General features: G+C 46.5%; 1 protein-coding gene across 2 annotated transcripts in view; it reads left to right on the forward strand.

Moving 5' to 3' along the window:
• SPOCK1 (SPARC (osteonectin), cwcv and kazal like domains proteoglycan 1) overlaps positions 1–21,793 on the forward strand; it is a 518,175-nt gene that overhangs the window by 431,711 nt on the left and 64,671 nt on the right. For both annotated transcript variants that reach the window (XM_046000679.1, XM_046000680.1), the window contains one exon: positions 3,237–3,351. In XM_046000679.1, the coding sequence (XP_045856635.1) occupies positions 3,237–3,351 (115 nt within the window). The remainder of the gene's footprint in view (positions 1–3,236; positions 3,352–21,793) is intronic.

Below are 21,793 nucleotides of genomic sequence, written 5' to 3' on the forward strand. Positions count from 1 at the left end.
TCCCCACCCCCCAGTATATATTCACACATATGTAGGTATCTCTAAATAGTACGTGTTGAGCTTTATATTAAATGGAATTCTAGTCCTTTGAGCTTCATTTAAATGATACATACTATCTGAAAGATAAAAAAGCAGGCCTGTGCCCTTGAAACATGGGTTTCCACTGGCGCAGATAAATCTTGTTTTCTCTGGTAGCACCACTTCGGGGTCCGGGAGGAGGGAGGCCTGGCTTCCTCCACAGATTGTGACAGCGGCTGTCCACGAGAGGGGGTTCCGGGGCCGGCCGAGGAAGCAGAGTTACCAGAATCACAGTCTGCGGGGGCTCTTAGGTGAAGGCAGGCCCCCCCAAGGAAACAGGTGTTCCTGAGCATCTGGGAAGCAAACGGACGAGATTCTGAGTCCATCAGTGGATGAGGGTGCACGGGGAGGCTAGAAGGCCAAGTGCTGGACGGGAGCTCGAGGAGAGGACTCAGGCAGCAGGTGTGGGTCAAGGATGCTTCACTGGGAATATCCCAAAAGCCGAGCTCCAGCACCTGTGTTCCTTGTGCGGGTGAGGTGGTCACAGTTGGGGACTGGAACAGAGGCCCCAAGGAGCCTGGGGAGCACCACCCATATCCTTTAGCAACTGTTTACTGAACACCTACACCTAGAAGACGTGACTTAGACTTTTTCCAGCTGACAAGTAGTTAATGGTCTAGTAGGAAGTCAGTGTTGCCACCCTTGGCTACATTATGCTGTGCTCAGGAAGGATCCCCAAACATCCGTGGCTTGTGGCAGCCAGCAGATATTAATTCCTTGTTCCTGTTTCATGCTGGCTGTGGGCTCGCTGCAGCGCTGATGCTTGCCCTCGCCCTCTGGGCTCCAGGCCACAGGAGCGGCCCTAGTGTGGTTTGTGTCATTTTCATGGTAGAGGGAAGAGCAAGAGAGGAGATACAAGTAAGCAGTGGTTCTTAAAAGAGCTACTCAACCCTGGCCCGTCACACCTACTTGCAGGCCCCCAGGGAGAGCGAGTCACGTGGCCAGAATGGAGGCCTGGTGGGGGGAGGCATTTTCCTGGGTGGGCGGTGAACGAAGCCAAGATTCTGCTTTCAGGGAAGGCCAGGGAATGTCTGGGAAGAGTCTTACAGTCTATCAAGGATACAAACCAGCAATTTAGTCACAGTAGGATTTTTAATAAGTAAATGTATTAAGTTTTGACTTCACAAAATAATTTTTCATACACAAATATACTGTTGCCCCTAAATTAGCTTTGGAGTCTCTTGAGCAAATAGTTTGAGAACTGAAGCAGGACTGTTTCAGAGCAGAGGGGCGGAGGGAGGAGGTGAGGCTGGCCACGGTGGTCTTCTCTCCAGCCCTGGGCACGTGCACACCGGCTGCGGGATTTGAGAAGAAGCTTCTTACACAGACAACCCCTTTGCCCCCTTCCAGTCTTCCTCTTGGCTACGTTCTGTCCCTCTGGCTGGGGGCAGGCCCATCCCATTCCTATGCGGCTTCTTTGTGCCCATCCCTCCATACACACCACTCCTGACTGCCTCATAGTCATGGCCACACAGCTTTAGAAGGAAGTGGTCTTTTTTGCCTCTTCAGGAAGTCATTGAGGTTGGAGGCTGAGCCATGGCTGCCTTTCATCCAGTCCCCACCACCCCTCAAGCCACACTGGGCACATACTAGATGCCTAACAAGTCTGTACAAAAGGCATTTGCCTCAAGGGGAAGTCATCACCCCGTGGGTTTGTCTGTTGCGCTCACTCTCGTGAGGCTGGCCACTGTGTGAGTGACACTTAGAGTTACTCAGAGTGACTCCCGTAGGTTCCGAGCCAGGTTTGAAGCATTCTTGCCCTGAGTTTGTCATCGGGATGGGAACAGAATAGCCAGGCCTTCTCGATGAGCTGGTATTCAGCTGTCCTCAGGTGTGCTCGTTTGCAAATGCTTGTGGGCTTTTCAGAAGTACACATTTGTGTTTTCCAAGGGCAAGGACTGTAACTTCCCTCCTCCCTCCCTTGTAAAAGACTCCCCAAGGCCCCTGATAAGAATAAGAGACAAAGTGGGTGCTTAGTAAATTTTGCCTGCCTCCTCTTCTTTGGAACCTCCACCAGGTACACATGTGGTTCTCGGCCCGTGGGCCTTAGCAGAAGGCTGATTACATGCAGACCCAGATCCTGAGAACCGTACAAGTGGAAAAAGAACAAACTGTCAAACAACTGAGATGGTGGCCAGTAGCAACCTGGGGTACCGTATGGGATATGTGGTCTCCACGTGGAAAGAGTGGTGTTGTGGGACCAGGGTCTGAGCCCCACACTCAGACATGGCTTGGAATCCACCCCAAAAGAGCATCATGATATTTCGTGGGTTATTTAACTTCTCTGAGTCTGTGTCCTATCCCTTAGATGTCAGGATCCTAAAAATGCTGTTAACTGTTATGCTCTTTTGCACCTGTAAAAAACATTCTTTCCAGCCTGTGTTCTGAACCGGTTGAGACTTGGCGATAAAAGTGACTGAAGTAGTGAAAAAGGGAGGAAGTGGCCAGAACACTACCAGTGTAGCTGATGAAGGGTTGACATGAAGAGATGGTGGCTTTTGGGCTTCACCACTGAATCTAAAAATTAGATGGGTGCTTCCACCCAGTCCCATGCTAGAGACACCCATGTATATCCTCTGGGGCAAAGGACTGTGTAGCACTCAGGTTTGGGATGGTCAAAGCAAAAGCAGTCACTCCTTGCATGTTCTGGGTGGGTCAGGGCTGGACCTCACACACATCATCCAGAGTGTTAACTTGGGGTTACCCTGCCCCTGTGCCCAGGGAGAGCATATGAGCAGCTGAGAGAGTCTCGGATCCCTGTACTGGGGCAGAGGCACCCTAGGTGAGGAGTAAGGAAACAGAGGGAGGTGGCCTTCTGCGCAAGATGTGGGCCTTGGTAGACCCCTGGGACTCTGAAATGTCATTTTGGATGAGTACTTCTGTTAACAGTTACAGCTACATTTATCATCGACTAAAGTAAGCACCGCAGTGCTCTTGGTGGTCTCAGAGGTTACCCCGTGCCTTCGGAAAGACATGAAAGGCCATTTCTTTTTCAGCACTCTGCCATGCGGACCTTGACCTGAGATGTACTCCTTCCTTCTCTGTCTCTGCTCCCGTGAGTCCACCTGGTTGGAGAGAGACTAGCTCCTTCCTGGGGACCCCACGTGGGGGGTCTGCTCGGCTGCCTTCTTAAAGCCTCTTCTGCCTCTCTTTTGCAGTGCAAGTTGGAGTTCCATGCTTGTTCTACTGGCAAAAGCTTCACTGTCCTCTGTGATGGACCCTGTCCATGTCTCCCGGAGCCTGAGCCACCAAAACTCAAGACACAAAAGAATGGTGAGTGGGGATTGCAGGAGACCCTTGGAGGGAGGCTGATGTGGCCAAGCTCTGTCACCCCCCAACCCCTGTACCCGGAAGTTGGAGGTTAACAGAGCTGTTAGAAACCACACGGGGGAAATGGAAGGGCTTGGCAAGTACTCCAGCTTGTGTAGGGACTTGAATCTGAACTGCCTTCAGCTACCATTAAAAAGAAAAGGAAGAGCTGAGTCTTGCGAAATAATTCCATGAGACCAGGATATGCACTAGGCTCTTTCAGAGGTCACATCTGCTGTGACATGAGAAGGGTGGGTTTGTTCGCCTCTCAGACCACAGCCTGCCCTGGGGTATGTCTTGGTCTTCCTTGACCTTGAATCTCTAAGTCCTTTGAACTTCTTAAGGGCGCGTTTCAAAACAGAGACTGCAGAGAGGTCACAACGGTGTAGAGGAACCCTCCCCACCACCACCAAAGGTGTTTCCTCATTTGTATATTCTGCTCAGAATGTGGCACGGAGCCAGGTGACACACGAAAGGAGAAAAACTCTCCAGGGACAGTGGTTTCTCTCTCATGGCTGAGGGGGGCAGGTTGGCCTTATTAGATGTTTCAGCGATGGAGAAAGGAAGGCCGTCCCTCTGGCCTTGGCCTGTTTCTGAGCCTTCCTTAATGAGACCCAAGCTGGAAGTTTGCCTCTTCTTTCTGTGGAGCTGGGCTTTCTCTGTTGTCGCTGCTGGTCCGTGGAAAATGTTGCAAGTTCTGAGCGTGAATGCGTGTGTGCGCACATGCAAGCATGTCTCTTCTAAGGTGTCTTCTGTAGGTAGTGGGGGAGGGTGATCTGGGTGAGTGTGTTTATGTCTTCCCTGGTTCGTAGGTCCCATTGCCTTTTCCAGGGCACATATGTGAAGATGCTGGAATGTGCATTTGTCCATGGTGGCCATCACAGGAATATTGTGCTAAGATACTCTTTGGAAGGTTGGGCTCAGAGGTGGAAGCTCTAGGGTCACAACTAATCCCCATAAATTCCTCTTGATGAGCAAAAAGCTGATCTCCCTGTGTTTGGGTCTGATTCATTTATACAACCACAGTAAGTAGTGTTCATTTGTGTACTTGTGCCCCCTTGGCGTAGGGTCTGAAAACCTAAAGCCCTGTGGTGTGAAGAAACTGCAAAACCCAAAAAACGCACTTTTTTTTTTAAAGATTTTATTTATTTATTTGACAGACAGAGATCACATTTAGGCAGAGAGATAGGCAGAGGAAGCAGGCTCCCCTCTGAGCAGAGAGCCCGATGTGGGGCTCGATCCCAGGACCCTGGGATTGTGACCTGAGCCGAAGGCAGAGGCTTTAACCTACTGAGCCACCCATGCACCCCAGAAAACTCACTTCTGTCTGAGGATTTCTTAATAACCATAGCACGTTTCAGTGGTCTCTGTTATTCCGGGTGTATTGTTTACTGGTCTTATTGACTCCTCTATCCTGAGGTGAAGAAACCAAACCAGCAAAGTCACCTCCACCATTTTGCCTGTGGTATCTCCATGAGGTGGTGGCTTCACCTCCCCTCAGGGGCCCCAAATCTGCTCAGGCTTCCTGATTTGCCATGGTGAGATAACAGACTGGTCTCCTGGGAAGTCTTCAAATGAAGTACAGTGCCCGTTTCTTCCTTTCTTTTTTAAGTAAACTCTGTCCCAACGTGGGGCTTGAACACCCGACTCAGGGATAAAGACTTGTATGCTCTCCTGACTGAGCCAGCAAGGCACCCCGGTGCCTATTTCTTAATGGTGGGCTTGTCACACCTGATTAAATGAGATTAACTCTCAAATACGACACTCCAGGTACAGCCTTGCCTGTACCATGCATTTGTTTAATTATGTTCTGGTAAAAAAATAGAACAAATTCTTGCTGAACATTTGCAAGTTACTGCATTGCCATTAACAGCAAAGAGACTTAGAAAAGAGCGTGTTCGAGAATCCTGAAAGGTCAGTGAGAACAAGAATGCCATTTAAATGTGTTTCATTTGAAAATGTTTGAAAAAGGGTGAACTACTAAGTTAATTGTAAGAGATAAATCAGGAAGAATGAGAAGAGACTTCATATACCTCTCAGAAATGACAACAATAAAAAAGGAATACTGGGGCGCCTGGGTGGCTCAGTGGTTTAAGCCTCTGCCTTCAGCTCAGGTCATGATCTCAGGGTCCTGGGATCGAGCCCCGCATTGGGCTCTCTGCTCGGCAGGGAGCCTGCTTCCCTCTCACTCTCTCTGCCTGCCTCTCTGCCTACTTCTGATCTCTCTCTGTCAAATAAATAAATAAAATCTTTAAAAAAAAAAGGAATACTAACAGTATTCCAAAACAATCAAGATTATATGTCCTTCATTAGTTCTTTTAGTCATACTTAATTATTTTTTGTTCCACTGGCTCTCGGACTGGTGATTTGCTTTTGTGAAGTCCTCTGCCTTGCCCAGAAAGGAGCTCTCTAACTCCACACTGTGTCCCACATCATCTGACACTTGTCTGAGAAATATCACCTTGGAAGCTTGCAATGATGAGTCTGTTACTGGAAGTATCGATCAAACTTGGTACGGTTCTTTGCCTGAGGTTCTGAGATTGTCCTCGTTGGTTGAAGACCCACTTTCTGGGCTGTGACTTACTGCAGAGTTTTTATACAGTGTGTGGGGGAAGCAAATTACCTGCCGAGAAGAATGCATGGCTGTCGTTAACTAATTACACATGCAATTACGTAGGCAACAACATCCTATCAGGGTATAATGCTTAACTCTTTAATACAGATTTGATTGATGTTCACTTGAGGGATAAGAATGCACTATGGGCAGTGAAGGCAGCGGTAAGTGCCTGGGGTCGTTAGATGAAATGCAGTATTGAGCTTAATAACACTTTACCTGGGCAGAGTGGAGGGAAGGCCGGCCTTTTCCTTTGATTGACAGTTCTTCCCATGAGGCTGTCACAAGCAGTGGGGATGAAGGGGGGGAGAGGGTGTGAAGTGGAGTTCAGAGGTGAAACGAGGGGCCGTGACATCACAGAAGCTGCAGGCAGTGGGAGCGGAAGCCTCCACCTTCCTGAGACACATTGGGGCTCCGGGCTTTGTCAGAAGCACTCCTGCTTCTGGGCTTGCTGCAGAAATGACATTTTGTGGTCCTGCAAATGCAGGTGTGCCAGAAGTGTGGCAGTCACAGTTGTCGTTGATGACATTTTCTTTTCAGTCTGATCTCTCTTTTGAGCTTCAGTTCCACGTGGTGGTAACAATAGCAATGGAGTCTCTTCTAGATGGATTCTGTTAATCCCAGGGTGTATCGAAGTGCGCGGAAGTCGGCGGTGGCTTACGCACTGTGGAACTGCAGGGCAGTGTCTCCTGCCATTGTCTGTCTCTGGTATCCGCCTGCAGAGAGCTGTCGCCACCTTCGGTGAGCTGGCCTGCCGTGTGCACGCTCCCTGTGTCGGATGGAAGACATCTGACTCCCATCGTGAACTGTGCTTACTGTGGGTCAGACCCGGTGCCCACTCTTCTAGGTCCTGTTCTTGTGGGTTGACTCATCCTGCTGGCCCCCCTCAGGGCCACAGAAGACTTGTGCATGTCTTTCCATAATGTTTTAGTGTCCAAGAAAGACTGGTGAGGGTGCTCTCTCAAGCCCTCTGGCCTCGGATCTGCCGGGCAGCCATTTCTATTTTATGCAGAAGGTAGTTCCACAAAGCCTGCCCCCAGTTAGATTTCCACATGGTAGGTGAGCCCAGGGCTTCTTTGTCACTGGGGCCGTTCAGCTGCCTGTGGTTTCACAAGCATCTAATCCCTGCCTGGAACCCAAAGTTGGGCTGGAGAACGGGGGTGAGCAGAAGCTTTCCTGGGGCCTCAACGGCCTGCGTCCGTTCTTCTCCTTCCTGAATGGGTACTTCCTGCAGCCTCAGCCTGGCTCAGGGCTGGGTGAGAGTGTCACAGGTGTGTGAGGCAGGGTCTGACACCTGGTCTTGTGAGTCTCAGAGCATTCTGCTTCTTCCAGCCTTTGGTCTTTGCATTACGTCTCCAGTTCTTGCACAGCAGAACTCTCTTGCCTCAGCTTTAAGTTTTAAGAGATTTTCTAAGAAGTCCTAGCCAAGTGGTTGATTATTTGTTCTCTTGATTTTTTACTTTTTCTCTGGCATCTCTCCTTTGATGTCCCTGAAGACCTCACAGAGGGTGAGGTCATCCTTGAATATCTAGGAATATTTCCTCTTGTACCTCTCAATGACCTCATGACCTCGGACAGGTCACTTAATAGTTTTTTGGTTTTTTTTTTAAATCTCTCATCTCTGTGATATCAGCCTCTGGAGTGCAGAGAAGCAATTGTTTCGAAATGTGTGTGTGTGTGTGTGTGTGTGTGTGTGTGTGTGTGTTAGGAAGAGGGAAGTGAGACTGAAATCCTATGTTAAGCCTGAATTTCTGTGCTTTTTCTAGGAGTTTTCCAGGAAAGATTTGCCACGAATTTCTCTTGGTATTTTCCAGTCCTCAGTAGCCAGCCCAATTAGAAAGTCAGTTCTTGTATCTGACGAAACTCTTGAGCTCGGGGCTTATTTCTGTTGCTTTTTCTTCAATCCTCAGTGAAGGATATGAGGAGTGTGAGGCACTTGTTTCTTGATTTCTTCACAGTGGTTGAGAATCTAAGAGGAAAGTAGAGTTTTCTTCCCATTATAGTTGTCAGGACGCATTTTTAAACTAGCCAGTATTTCCCTCCTTTCTAGCCTGAGCCGGGCCACCTCCTGCCTGTCCTCCCTTCTCTCACAGAAACAACCCCCTCCATCCCTGACCTGGGCTTGGCAGCCTTGTTCCAACCTGAGGAGGGGTTGAGGCTCCCCCATTGCAGAGGTGAGAATTTTGCAGTTGTATGATATAACATCAGGAAAAGACATCACTGTTTTTCCCATGCTGTGTGGAGGGAACCCTGGTGCTCCTAAAGATGCCTATTTCCCATGAGAACCAGGGGAGGGACCTCAGACCTCCTCTAGAGTGATGCTGTTTATGCTTTACCAGGCTACACTGACCACCAGGGACCTTTGTGCTGGTCCCATTTACCAGCAGAGGAGCCCGACGGCCCAGTGAGGAGAGAAGACCCTCCCTGAGGTCAGAAAGTGGGTGGGGACGGAGCCCTCATAGCCCGAGAGCCTCTGAACCCCCAGGCTGGTGCCTTTGTCCAACTACCCGTACACCCTCTAGGGGGTGACCTCACTTGTCCAAATCTTGGAGTGTCAGCCATCAAGCAGAGAATGTCCTGGTGTTCTCCACAAGCAGCAGTGTTTTGAAGGCGTTCCGCAGAATCTCTTGACTTCCCTCGTCCTCTGTCTTTGTAGGAGGAAATAGAGACAACATTACTCTGAGCACAGCTCCTTGTTTGCTGTGTGCTGACGGGGGCTAGGGGTCAGCAGGCAACCTGGAATGCTGGAGAAGGCTGGGACGCTGTCACCCCCTCCCGGCTGGATAGGGGCTGGGAGGTAGGGGCAAGGTGGGGGCACGCCTGGTTCGGGCCAGGGAGGAAAAGGGTGACAGGTCTGTGCAGCGGGGCGTGCTAAAGAAGGAATAAGTAACAGCTTCCCTGCCTCGGAGCTATTTGAAACAGTAGAAACATAGTTTACAGTGATTTTCTTTTCTCAAATGGTGATTTCAACCCGAGGGCTAGATTCTGGGGGAACAAAGTTCTGGGTTGACAGACGGTTGTCTAATTCCATTACTTATCACAAGTGGAGTTGGGGAAAAGTGTTTAACCGAGAACAGGAGGTGGTGCCAAAGAGACGGGCTCAGGAGTTCTTCCTAGCTGTAATGTCTCAGTGGAAAAATCCTACAAGAATCCTGCTGCAGAAGCTTCTAGCAAAATGGAGGTTTATCTTTTGTATCCAGGAAAGAACATTTTTCTTTAATGCCTGTTGTGTAACAGAGAGAAGGCCTCGGGCTTGCAAACTTGCAATTTAAAAGCGGTTTGTCTTAACCTTCCCGTATCCATTCAGCTTCTTCACTTCTTACTCGGTCCTACACCACAGCCAGAAATTAAACATGTAAAGGAACATGTAATTTTTAGGGCCTTGTTACTCTAAATGTCATGATCTTAGGAAAAAAAACCCAAAAGCTTAAATTGGCAACCGCAAAAGAACCAGTCAGGCGCTTAGAATAAGTGCTGACTTTGGCTTTAAACTCAGGTTCTTCCTCTTCTGTGAGTTTAGCTCTGCCAAAGTTGAGGTTCTCCTGGTCATGTGGAAGCCCATGGGGCAGCAACTGATGGGAGAGAGTTAAAGATACGAAGGCAGAGAAGGGTAGACTGGGGCAGAGGGTGGCCACAGTCCAGACCAGAGAGAAGGGTCTGTGCTAGCAGTTAATGGCTTTGGTGAAAGTTCACCTAAATGGCACTCTTCCCTTGGCTTGACTTTTAAAAAATTTATAAATGAATACATTTTCTTTGACATCTAAATGAGTTGGCAAAATTGTCTCAGATTTCAGTTCTGTTTGCTTTTGGCTGTGTGTGTTTTCAGTAATTTTCAATACACATATACTAACATAGTTTATAAACTCTACATATCGTAAATCAGGATTATATTCTGTGTAATATTTTGTACCTGCCGCTTCTTTATGTCATAGATGTGTTTTCATCTAGGTACACTGATATGTGTTTGAGGGGGTCTGTCTGTCCCCCTTCATCCTTTCCTCCGGCCAGTCTGCCCACACCGCTCTCCTGAGCTCCAGACTTAAGTATGTAATGGCCGCTCAGCATTTCCATGGGATGCCCGGAAGCATCTCAGGCTTCATTTTCCAAACAGACCCCTGATCTTTGCCCCCAGACTGCTCCTCCCTCCTGCAGTACTCACTGTCGTGATAAACGGCACCTCTGTATTTTGATTTGCTGAAGTGAAAAGGAAATCCTCTTCGTCTCACATGCCACAATCACGTTGACTCAGCTTCCGAAGAGATTTCCAAATCCATCCGCTGCTTCCCACCTCCACTGCCACTCCCCTAGTGGTCAGAGAGATCCTCCTCTCAATTCTAATAGCTTCCTACTTGAACTCTGGGGCCCTCTGTTCTCTTTTGAACATAGACGTTAAATCAGTTCTGTACAACGTAAGTCAAATGGTGCCATCCCCTGTTTGAGACCCTCCAGGGACGTCCCACCTTGGTTAAGGGGAGGAGCTGACGTCCCTTCAGGGACCCGCCAGGCCCAGTGGGATTGGATGGGCTGCTGCCTGCCTGTACCTGTTTTCCGCTGTTGCACCCTTTGCTTGCTCAGCCCTGGGCAAACGGACTTCCGTGGGTGCCCTCAGGGGAGCCCTTCATGCTCCTGCCTTGGGGTTCACACTGCCAGACTGTCTTCCCAGACACCCACACAGTGTGCTCCGTCGGCCCCTCTTCAAATCTCTGCACAAAGATCACCTTCTCGGGAGCCCCCCCACCAGCAGTTGCTATCCCCCTTCCCTCCTCTGTCTTCCTCAGTCCCCTGCATCCCCTTCTTGTCCACCACATTGACCTGTTGTCTGCACTGTCTCGCCTCGCCCACCCAGAATGGAAGTTGTACGGGGGTGTTTTGTCTGGATTCTCAACAAGTCTTTGTCAAGCCTTGAAGGACACGCCCTCATTCTAAGAGTTGTCCTTTATGTCGATGTACCATAGTGTACAGTGTTTAAAATGGCAACAAAACGATCTATCAGGACAAGAGATCAAGAGTACAAGGTGCTTACTGTGCGTACCCGCTAAGCAAGTGACGGGTACATTTATTTCCTCGAACCAGAGAATGTCCTCTCTGTTGCTGGTGGGAACATTCGAGATTTGGAGCGTGGAGTACCTCGTCCGAGGCCGCATGGCTGATAAATGACAGAGCAGGGATCTGAAGGCTTTCTGGAACTTGCTCTCCTACGCTCCTACATCAGACTGTGTTGCTAACCTAAATCGAACGTCCATTTTCCTTTGAAAAAAGAAAGACCCACAGCTGTACAGCCACACAGTTTCAAGTGCCCCTCACCGGGCAGCGCGGGCAGTGCGTGCTTTCCACTCTCGGAGCCCGCCCTCCTTCTCTGAGAACCCAGCGCTCTCTGGCAGGCTTTGTGCAAGGGGAGGGAACAAGCGTCCTTGCTCCTTTTCCTCACCCCCCCTCCCCATAAGCACACTGTGCTCTCTGCGGTTTATCTCAGAGATGGCATTCAGAGATTTATCTCAGAGATTGACATCCAACTTCTAAATCGGGTTCCACAACGTCAGTATCCCCTGCCTAGGGGCTTTGTGATGCTGGGGCCATGCTCACGTCCCTTGCTGGGGTGGGACCTTTAAAGACTCACTCAGTTGCCAACCTCATCTGGCACGGGCTCTTGGCTCACCCCCATCCCGGGCTTTCCTTGATAGCCCCACGTTTCCCACCCAGCTCCTTGAAGATAAAAATTCATTTGTAATCTGTCCTGAAGTCGACTTTTCTTCCATTGCCCTGCTGTCAGAAAGAAAAGACGCATTACAATAAAAAAAAAAAAAAAGGAAATTATAATCGGAAGAAAGCAAGGGGCTGCCGCCCCGCAGAGCCAGCTGCTTTGTGACAGGGTGGAGGGCCTCTCCCTTCCGAGATCTGAGAGACTCCGTGGGAGCCTTGGCCGCCACGTGGGCAGCCGGGGAAGGTGGGACCCCACGCTCACAGGTGTGGTGAGAACGGAGGAGCTCCGTTCCAAGTGTAAACATCGAGTTCAGAACCTACAGCTGTTTTGTCATTATCATCATTATTACCTTGGTGGGGATGATGCTGATTCTCTGTTTAAAAACTGAAAGTGGCAATTAGACACGAAGGAAGCAGAAATGTCGCTCTGATGAGTTAACGTGAGGAATGAGTAACAACGGCAGATAAAGCACGGAATAAGCAGTTGGCTGCGTGTGCAGTCCTAGACATTCACACTGGTCGGGAGTGCAGCCAAAGCAGAAACAAGACAACCAGGCAGCGCTCTTCAGTCTGAGGAGACCGAGGGAGGAGACAGATGGAAGTCATGGTGGTGTCATGGCGGCTGAAAGCATGTCTTCCTCTCCCAACCCCAGAAGCGTAGCCCCAAGGGCCCCTCCTACTTGACAAGAAGGAGCGTTGCTGCCAGAGGAGGCAGACCTACTGACACAGCAGGGGTTCTGCTGAGGAATCTCATGATTTCAAGACCTCAGACGTGCTCCAGGGAGAGAGAACTTCAGAACCATGGAAGAGAGGTTCTGGGAAACACAGGCGCCATGATCCTGGGGCGGAAGCAGTCGCGAGGATGACCAGGGGATCATAGTGGAGAGAAGTCTGGCTTTCCCATTTCCCAGGGGTGCAGTAGCAGGTGCTGCCGGGGGCACATCCTTCGTGCTGACCAACTTCTGTGCTTAGAGGGATCGGGATTAAAAACCCACCTCGGCCCTCCTCTTCCCTATGTGCCTGGGTATCCCAGGAAGGCAGTTATACGTGGGCCTGTTGCTTCCCAGCCCAGCTTCGGGACCCTCAGTTTATTTTGGTCTCCTTGGCCTGGCTGTGCTCTCTCTATGATTGAGTCTCTTAAAAGGCTCTTTCCAGCAGGTCGCATCTGGAGGTGAGGCAAGGTTGGCAACTGAGTGAGTCTTTAAAGGTCCCACCCCAGCAAGGGATGTGAGCATGGCCCTGGTGTCACAAAGCCCCTAGGCAGGGGATACTGACGTCGTGGAAACCGATTTAGAAGTTGGATGTCAAAGACCAGAGAATTAGTGCAGGCAGGGGATTTGATCAGAATTCCGATCATGTACCAATGCACAGGGACAAGAAATATTCCCCAAAAATGACTTGCAAAAAATTACTTTAATCCAAGTTAAAAAAAAAAAAAAAAAGGCCCTTCTTTTCATGAGGCTGTTAATCCTTCGGAACTGTTTCCCTGAGAGGCATGACTGAGGCCGAGGAGGTCTGGACCCTTGTCCCCACATGTCTCCAGATTTTAGGATTTAGGAGACTTTGTCCTAAAGCAAGATAATACCCAGGGATTGTTCAGAGCACCAGGATGGTGGTTTTCGGAGAGACAGCTTCAGATCCTCCTGCCCCGTTGGCCTGATTGGTGTCAGAATCCCAGCCCTTGACTGACTTCCTCCAGGGTGGGGATACTGCTGGCTCTCCCCAGGCACCAGGACCTGGCATCTGCCCTTCTCCCAAACCTTCCTCCCTTGCCCCAACCCACTCCCCACCCCAACACTTAAACAATCGCCGCTGTGGGGTGCCTTCACCTGGCAGGCTCCTGTCTGTGAGTCTGCATCTAGCAGTGTGTCCTCTCCACTTGGGACTTCCGCCCCAGCTTTCCCTACAGACTGTTGACTCCTGTGTGCCCTGCACGCAGCACAGTGCATGGGCAGGTGCAAGGCACAGATGAGGCCATCTTCAGTCATCGTGGCATGAGTTAATTGATCCAATGTATAGTTTTCAAACCACGTTCCCACACTTGAAAAGGTTGGCTATCAAGCATGAATTAGGTCTTCAGCTTGAAGAGGCAGACTCAGTGAGCCCCAGCTGCCAGTCTGTGACCTTCTTGGGTCAGTCCTTCTGGGGCTTGGCCTCAGGCTGGAGCCTGACTGCTGAGTGTGTTTCTGGGTCCTCTGGAACGGGAACAGAAGGCGTTGTCCACACCAGCCCCAGGCAGGTCTTCTCTCTCCCTGTGTCCTGCCTCCCTGGCTTAGGAAAAAGGCTCAAGGTATCTCTGGAAGCAAATGTATTTGCCTTGACGACAGAAGTGTAGTGTCCTTTGGAACAGAACGTTTTGTTCCAAGTTGACTCAGGCTCTCTTGAGAACACAGAAAACATTTCTAAGCGAAGGAGGGCGTATCTAGAGCTAGAAAAAGTTTGTTCTCATTTGGATTGGGAGCGTCTAGTACAAGAATCATACACATCTCTGTGTTGTGAAATAGTTGGATTAAATACTGATTATCTCCGTGTCTAGTAGGAAGTGCCTGTTCGGGTTCGGGAAAGACGTAGTGAACTGAAATAACGCTGACCTGTGACTTCACGTACCTTGCCTGTGGAGTCCTCTAAGCCCTATTTGAAATGAAAATTCACATATGCCTGAGTTGCTCAGTTGGTTAAACATCTGACTCTTGCTTTTGGCTCAGGTCATGATCTTGGGGTCCTGGGATTGAGTCCCTGTTGGGTTCCCTGCTCAGCAGGGAGTCTGTGTATCGCCCTTTCCCTCTGCCCCTCCCCCTGCTCATGCTTGCTCTCTGTCCCTCTGTCTCTCTCTCTCTCTCTCAAATAAACAAATAAATCTTTAAGAAATTTTTAAAATAAAATTTAAAGATTAAGGTGCCGCTCTGATAGCTAGTGTGTTTTGTTTTCTAAAATCAAGGATGGTTATTGAGTTTGGAGATAGTGATAATGTGTCTTCATCCATCATCCAGCCATCTGTTCATCTGTCTTTCCATCTGTCTATCCAGCCACCTGTGTGTCTGTTCATCTGTCCATCCATCCATGAGTGACCCATCCAGCATTTATTAAATGCCTATTCTGTGCCCAGGTCCTGTTCTGTCTCTCCCCTAAGTGGGATGATAAGAACTCTTAACATCAGATACATCAATAACATGTTGTCCATGTGTCTTCATGTGGAGTTCACTTATGTCCCAAGGTGACAATCGTCTAGAGCTAGGATGTTTTCTATCTCTTTATGGATTTGGGTTTATAAGTCTAGTGCTCCAAGGGCTTTTTTTATTGCCTTCTGAGTATTTTGTTAGACTTTTAACCTACTGCTAGCATAGTCTCAGGGGCCAGAGAGGCTAGACTTCATCTCACATAGTTAAGACAAGGAAACTGACTTAAAAATATGGGCATACTGTTATATTTTGGAACCTTTGATACACTGGCATTGTAGATGGTGACCTCCTTGAAAGTAGGGATTACGATTAATGTATTTATCATTATATCCCCAGCCTAGGGCCTGTTCAATGAACGAACACAACTAAGTGTAACTATAAGTCTATAACGTATCTATTACACATTTAATTAGAGCAGTATTTAAAGAAATAAATATCCAGGTTAAAGCGGGTGTCTTTCTACATCCTGCCTGTGTTCCTGTTCATTCTGCCTGTGGTAGAGACAGACCTCCTTCTTGGTTTACTCTGCCAGTTCTGATTGAGGTTGGCTTCAGAAGTCTCTGGGTTGTTTTCCCCCATCTTTTCCTGTGATAACCCTCGCCGAATAGTTGGCCCTTTGGAGTCCTGGTTTGCTGCCTCCTTGTCCATGAGCAGCACTTACCGGAGTGATCCCAGTCATCATGGCTAGCACACCTAACTGCCTTCCGTTTCCCATAGAAGGTTGCTCTCTGTCAGGCCTCCTGTGAATCTGGAATGACATATCTTCAAGTTTGGAAGCGAACTTCCTCAGACTTGCTGTGCTGCATTATTTGCCGACCAGGTACCTATGCTAGAACTTGCTGAAAGACAAGGTGTGTAGTTCTTGTGTGCGAGAGAAAGCATGGGCTGTGGAGTCAGGCAGTTGGGAGCCTGAAGCCCAGACCCAGGACTTCAGAGCTGTGTGGATTTGGACAAGCTACTCAGTTTCTTGGACTCTCTGTTTCCTCATCTACAAAAGCACAGAGAAGAAGGGTTCTTCGGGGAGGTTGTTGGGAGAGTGAAGTGAATTTTTGGAGATAATTACAATAGAAGCTGATTCTAATAGGTGCTCAGTGGATATGAGTTTTCCGTCTTTCCTTAGGTAATGCACGCACACGCACTCACACAGACGCACAAAGCACATGAATAACTTGATCTGTTCTTTGTGTGGTCTGACAACATCTGCCTTCCCAAAGACGTTGGGGCTCTATAATCAGTCTTGTCAACATGTCGCTGTCTTTCCTATACTCAGTTCTGGTTTTGTTTAAGGACACAAGTCCAGCTACATCCTAATTTTCCAGTCTCTCTTTAGCTGAAGGTATGGCCCTTTGACTCAGTACTACCCAATGAAACACGGGCAAATCTTCTGGAGCTTTCTGAGAAAGTTTTTGCTTTCATGCACAATGGATGCCGTCATTCCTCCCTGCAGAGGTGTGCGTGTGGAGCCTGAGCCACCGTTTTGTGGCCACAAGGCCAAAAGCCTGTGGATGAAAGTGTCCCTATTGAGGACGACTGAGCAAAAACAGGAAGAATGTGGATCCCTGCTGAACCAACGACATCGCTACTATCTGCCAACTCCTTATGTCACCTAGTAAAGCTCCATGAACGTACGCCACTGTTAGTCAAGCTTTCTGTTCTTGCAGCTAAACATACTTTCTAATCAACATAGAACACATCCCTTTTAAAGACCATTTCCTTCAAGGCAGGCAATATTGGTGTGAAGCCAGCAGCTCCCAAGAAGTCAGGGACAGGGCCGTTCTGGTATCTGGGGCTAGGGAGACCTGAGATGCCCCAGGAGCATCTGGGTGCAACGAGATACTCTGAGGGTCTCGAAAGCATGTAGATCCCAAACCAAATGTGGTTTGGTGTGGAGTGGGAACATCTGACCTGTCAGTGATATGTGATATGGTCACATATCAGATGTCCCTTATCCCTTGTGAAAACTACTCATAGGGGAAGAGAGAGCACGTTCCAAGGTGTAGACCAGTGAGGCACGTTGGGCCAGAACACACTGTCCATGGAGGTGAGCAGAAGGAACCCCCAGATGGAGCAGATAGCTCTGTGACTAAAGGCAGTAGACCCATGCAAATTATTTAGTAACACTAAAAAAATTGAGAGAAGCTATGCATGTTCGTGTTTGAGAAATTCTGAAAAATACAAAGAATAAAGTGTTACAATTCTCCTGAACAGAGTAGAATCACATACTACTTTAAAATATTCATTATTAGCTTAACACTTAATAGTGTCTCCATATCATCAATTATTCTTTTAAAACTTGATTTTTAATGACTGTGTGGTATCTGATTCTATAAATGCACTGTAATTTTTATAACCCGTCCTCTATTATTAACATTTAGCTTCTCTCTAATTTTTCATTATTGCAAACACTGCTTCTGTGAACATCATTGTGTATTAATCTTCCACATATCCTAATTTTTTTCATAGGATACATTCTGAGCAGTAGAATTTCTGGGTACAGGGATATGCCGTTTGTAACTCTTTGGTTGTATACTAGCAACATTTCTCCCAGAAAACAAATATCATCAGCAGTGTATAAGAATACCTATTCAGAGGACACTTACCAACTTTAGAGACTATGATTTTTAAAGTAATTTTTTTATGCATGGATAAAGAAAAAAAGGAACTTTCTTTAGTTAGAATTTGAACAATACATAATTAACACTCCAGTGGTCAAATAACAGTTGTTTAAGCAAAAGAGGGTTTATTTGATTTTCCTATAAAATAAATAAAGTAATAGGATGTCCAGGGCTGGTGTGGAGCATCTAAATCATCAAAGACCCTTATATCTTGTTGCCTTGGCTACATTGGCATATAACCTCAAGGGCCAGCATGCCTGCTAGAGCTCCAGCCATCTTGTCTGTAATCCAGCCAACAGGAAAAAGGGAGATGCAAAGAACATACTGCTTTACGTTTAGCAAACCTCTCTGAACCCAGATGTAATCCTGTTTCCATCTCTGTGGCCAACTCAGTCTGCACTTGAGCTGTTTAGTCATGTGACCCTACTGAGATGCTGAGGAATGTAGACTTCTCGCCTCAAAGGCAACAAGCCCCCTAAAGTCAAAGTTCTTGTTACCAAAGAAAAGCAGAAGAATGGATCTTGGGAGGCAATTACCTGACTCTGTCAGAGTTTTATTTATTTATTATTTTTTTTTTACTTCTCTGACTACAGTCCAGATTTAACTTTTATTTTTTTGTATATGTAACCAAAAAAATAGAGGCTACTTGTAATTTTTCTTTATGGATTGCCTGCTATACCCTATGCTTTTTCCTTTTCAGGGTGTGAGTCTTCTTCTCAGTAATTTGCAAGGTGATTGTTTTACATATTAAGGATAGGAATCCATCCTATGTATTTCACATTTTCTCCCGATTTGTCATTTGCCTTTAATGGTGCTTTGTGATAGACTCAAATTTTGTTGTTTTCACCCAGTCAGGTCTGTCATGCTTTTTCTTTTGGAGTTTCTGTCTTTGATGTATGTTTAGAAATCTTTCCCCAACTTGGAGGCCAGATAAAAAGTTCACCTATGTTTTCATTTTGTTCTTTCATGGCTTGAATTTTTCATGTTTGAAGCATTAGGCCAGTGGCATTGGAACAGGAAGAAATAGTCAGTACTGTGAGCCAGTCTGATGGAAGCTCACTCTGACTCTGCGTAATGGGCACTATTTCCTCTTCTCTGTCATTATCCTTCATATTTCAGAAAGCTATATTCGTAACCCACTCATGGATTGTGACTGGGAGTTGAAGAAATACTGTTTTAATCCATCTAAAGCTTATTCTGAGGTACACGATGAGAAATCGAGCTATGGGTTCCTTTTTTTTTTTTTTTTTTTGTCTTTTCTAAATAGCTAGTTTGTGTAATGATTTTTACTCTGTCATTCATCTTTTCGTGTAACAAGTCACTCCTTTTTTTTTTTTTCCAAAATTTTTATGGCTCTTCTTATCTATTCTCCTAGATAATATTAGAGATCATTTTGAAAACTTTGAGAAGATGAGATTTAGATTGAATTTCAAAGTAATTTGAGACGAACTGATAACTTTACAGTTAAGTTGTTCCATCTGGAGGCACGGCACACGTCTCTCAATCCAAATTTCCTTGGGAAATGTCTGCAGTTTCCTCTGACAGTGGCTCCTGTATTTCTCATTACATCTGTAGCTGGAAACGTTGATGTTTGGGATTGCTTTTTGTGACTGAAATCTGTTTTCCGTTTTTGTTAAAATGATTATTTCTTTCAAATAGGAAGTCTCGATTCTGATAGTTGCTCATTTTATCGTCTTGGATCTTCTATAGAAGACAATCTCATCTACAGGGAATGGACATTTTATCTTCTTCTCCCCAATGTAAATGTTAAGAAGAGCTGCCATTTATTGATGACTCACTCTTGCTAGACACCGTGTATTATACGTATGTTTCCATTTAGCCATTCTGAAAGCCCAGGGATGGGTGGTACCATTCTGTCTGTTTTCAAGGTAAAAGAATGGACCTTTGTTCACTGAAATTGCTCAAGGTCATGCATCTAGCAAATGGCAGAGGCCGAATTTGAACCCATAGCACTCTAACTCCCGAGCCTGGGATTTTCATAAAGTACTTCCTTCTATTCGGTGTGTGTGTGTTGAACTTCTTTATTTGTGTCTTACTCCTTTGGCTGGAACTTCCAGAATGGAATAAATCATATTCCTTTACCAAGTAACCCACAGTATGGTGACTTCATATTTTTTTGATGCACAAAGGTGAATCAGGGGTTGTGAAGGCCTTTGGCCCCATTTGATCCTCTAGGATTGGTTTGGGGGCACTCCTCATGCATCACTTGTGGAATGGCCTCTCCTCATTTCCTTGGGTACATTAATTTTTGGTCATTCTTCAGGATTTGGTCATTATGCACTTTTAAAAAAATATTTTGAGTAGAGTCGACACAGTGTTTTCTTCCTTTCTCGTGTACAACAGTAGTGATTCCACAAGATTATACATGATGCTCGGCTCATCACCAGTGTGGCTAAGATTTCTCACGATACAACACTGTTAAAATATCACTGAAAATATTCCCTTTGCCGGGTCTTTTATTCCCGTGACTTACTCATTCCATAACCAGTAGCCTCTATCTTCCACTCGCCTTCACCCATTTTGCCTGTCCCACTCCCACCCCATGCTCCCTGTCGGTTCGTTCCATTTATTTATTGGTCTCATTCTGCTTTTTGTTGGTTTATTTGACTCTTTTAGATTCCACATATGAGTGAAATCATATGGTACTTGTCTTTCTCCGCCTCACTGATTTCACTTAACATAATACCCTCTAAGTCCATCTATGCCGTCCAAAATGGCAAGATTTCACCCTTTTTATGGCTCTGTAATATTCCACTCTGTGTGTGTGCACACGCACACGCATGTGCACGTGAGTGCTTGTGTGTGTATGTATATCTACCAAATCTTCCTTACTCGTTCATCAGTGGACACTCAGGTTGCAGAACCCTTGGATACTTTTGGTGGGAATGCAAACTGGTGTAGCCACGATGAAAGACAATATGGAGGTTCCTCAAAAAATTAAAAATAGAAATACCGTATTATCTACTAATTCCACTCCTGGGTATTTACCCAAAGAAATTAAGATACTAATTTAAAAAGATAAATGCATTCCTATATTTACTGTGGCATTATTTATAATAGCCAAGATAGGAAAGCTCATTATGTACCTCTTATTATCAGTAGTTGGTATTCAACAAAATTCTATTTTCCAGAGTCATTACTTTAATATTCTTGTTTCATTACATAAACTTTTTATTTTAGAGAAGTTTTAGATTCACAGAACTATTGCAGAGATAATGGAGTTCCCATACACCCAGCATCCATTTTCTCCTTACTGACTTTTTTTTTAAGTATGGTAATTTGGTCACAATTAATGGACCAATATTGATACATTATAATCCATTGAAGTCCATATTCAGATTTCCTTAGTTTTTCCTAATTTACTTTTTCTGTTGCTAATTTACTTTTACCCATGATACTACAATATATTAGTCATCATATCTCCTGGGGTTCCTCCTGCTTGTGCCATTTTCTTAGACTTTTCTTGTTTTTGATGACCTTGGCAGTTTGCTGGTGTACTGGTCAATTGTCTGGAAAGTCCGCAGGTGGGGTTTGTTGGATGTTTTTCTCATAATTAGACTGGGGTTATGGGTTTTGGAGAGGAAGACCACAGAAGTAGAGAGTGCCAGCATCCCATCATATCAAGGGTACTTGTTATCAAAGTGACTTAACGTTCTTCATGGGAATGTTGATGACCTGGCTGAGGTAGTGGTTGTCAAGTTTCTCCTTTTCTCCTACTCTTTTCCTCCCTTTTCATACTGTCCTCTTTGGGTGGAAGCTACTTGGTACAGCCCACACTTACACAGTGGTAGTTAATGCTCCATCCCCTTGAGGATGGAGTGTCTACATAAATCATTGGGAATTCTTCTGCACTGGAGATTTGCTTCATCTTCCTGACTCATTCATTCAATCGTTTATCTCTGGCCTCATGAGTGTTTATTTTGTACTGGAGGTTAAAATCCAGTACTAACTACTGAATTAGTCCAACCCTAAGATTTTGTCATGCAAATTGTTTTTTCTTTGGACATTGAAAGCTCTTTCTGTTAGCTCCCATGTCCCTTTGATATAATCTCACTGGGGTTTATTTCATTTACTTACTTTCGAGTACTTCTTTATTTTCTGGTCCTACCTGGTGCCTTGGTCTCATCTTGTATATTCTTTATCCCCGCCATGGAATCCCAGCCATTTCTCCAAGTTACTGTGGTTCCTTTTACTAGAGAATGGTATGAGAAGCCAAGATTCAGGTATTTGGGCACCAGGTGTACTTGTTACTACTGGAATATTGCTTCTCTGCCCTT

The sequence above is a fragment of the Meles meles genome, chromosome 3 (genome assembly GCF_922984935.1).
Source record: "Meles meles chromosome 3, mMelMel3.1 paternal haplotype, whole genome shotgun sequence".
NCBI lineage: Eukaryota > Metazoa > Chordata > Mammalia > Carnivora > Mustelidae > Meles > Meles meles.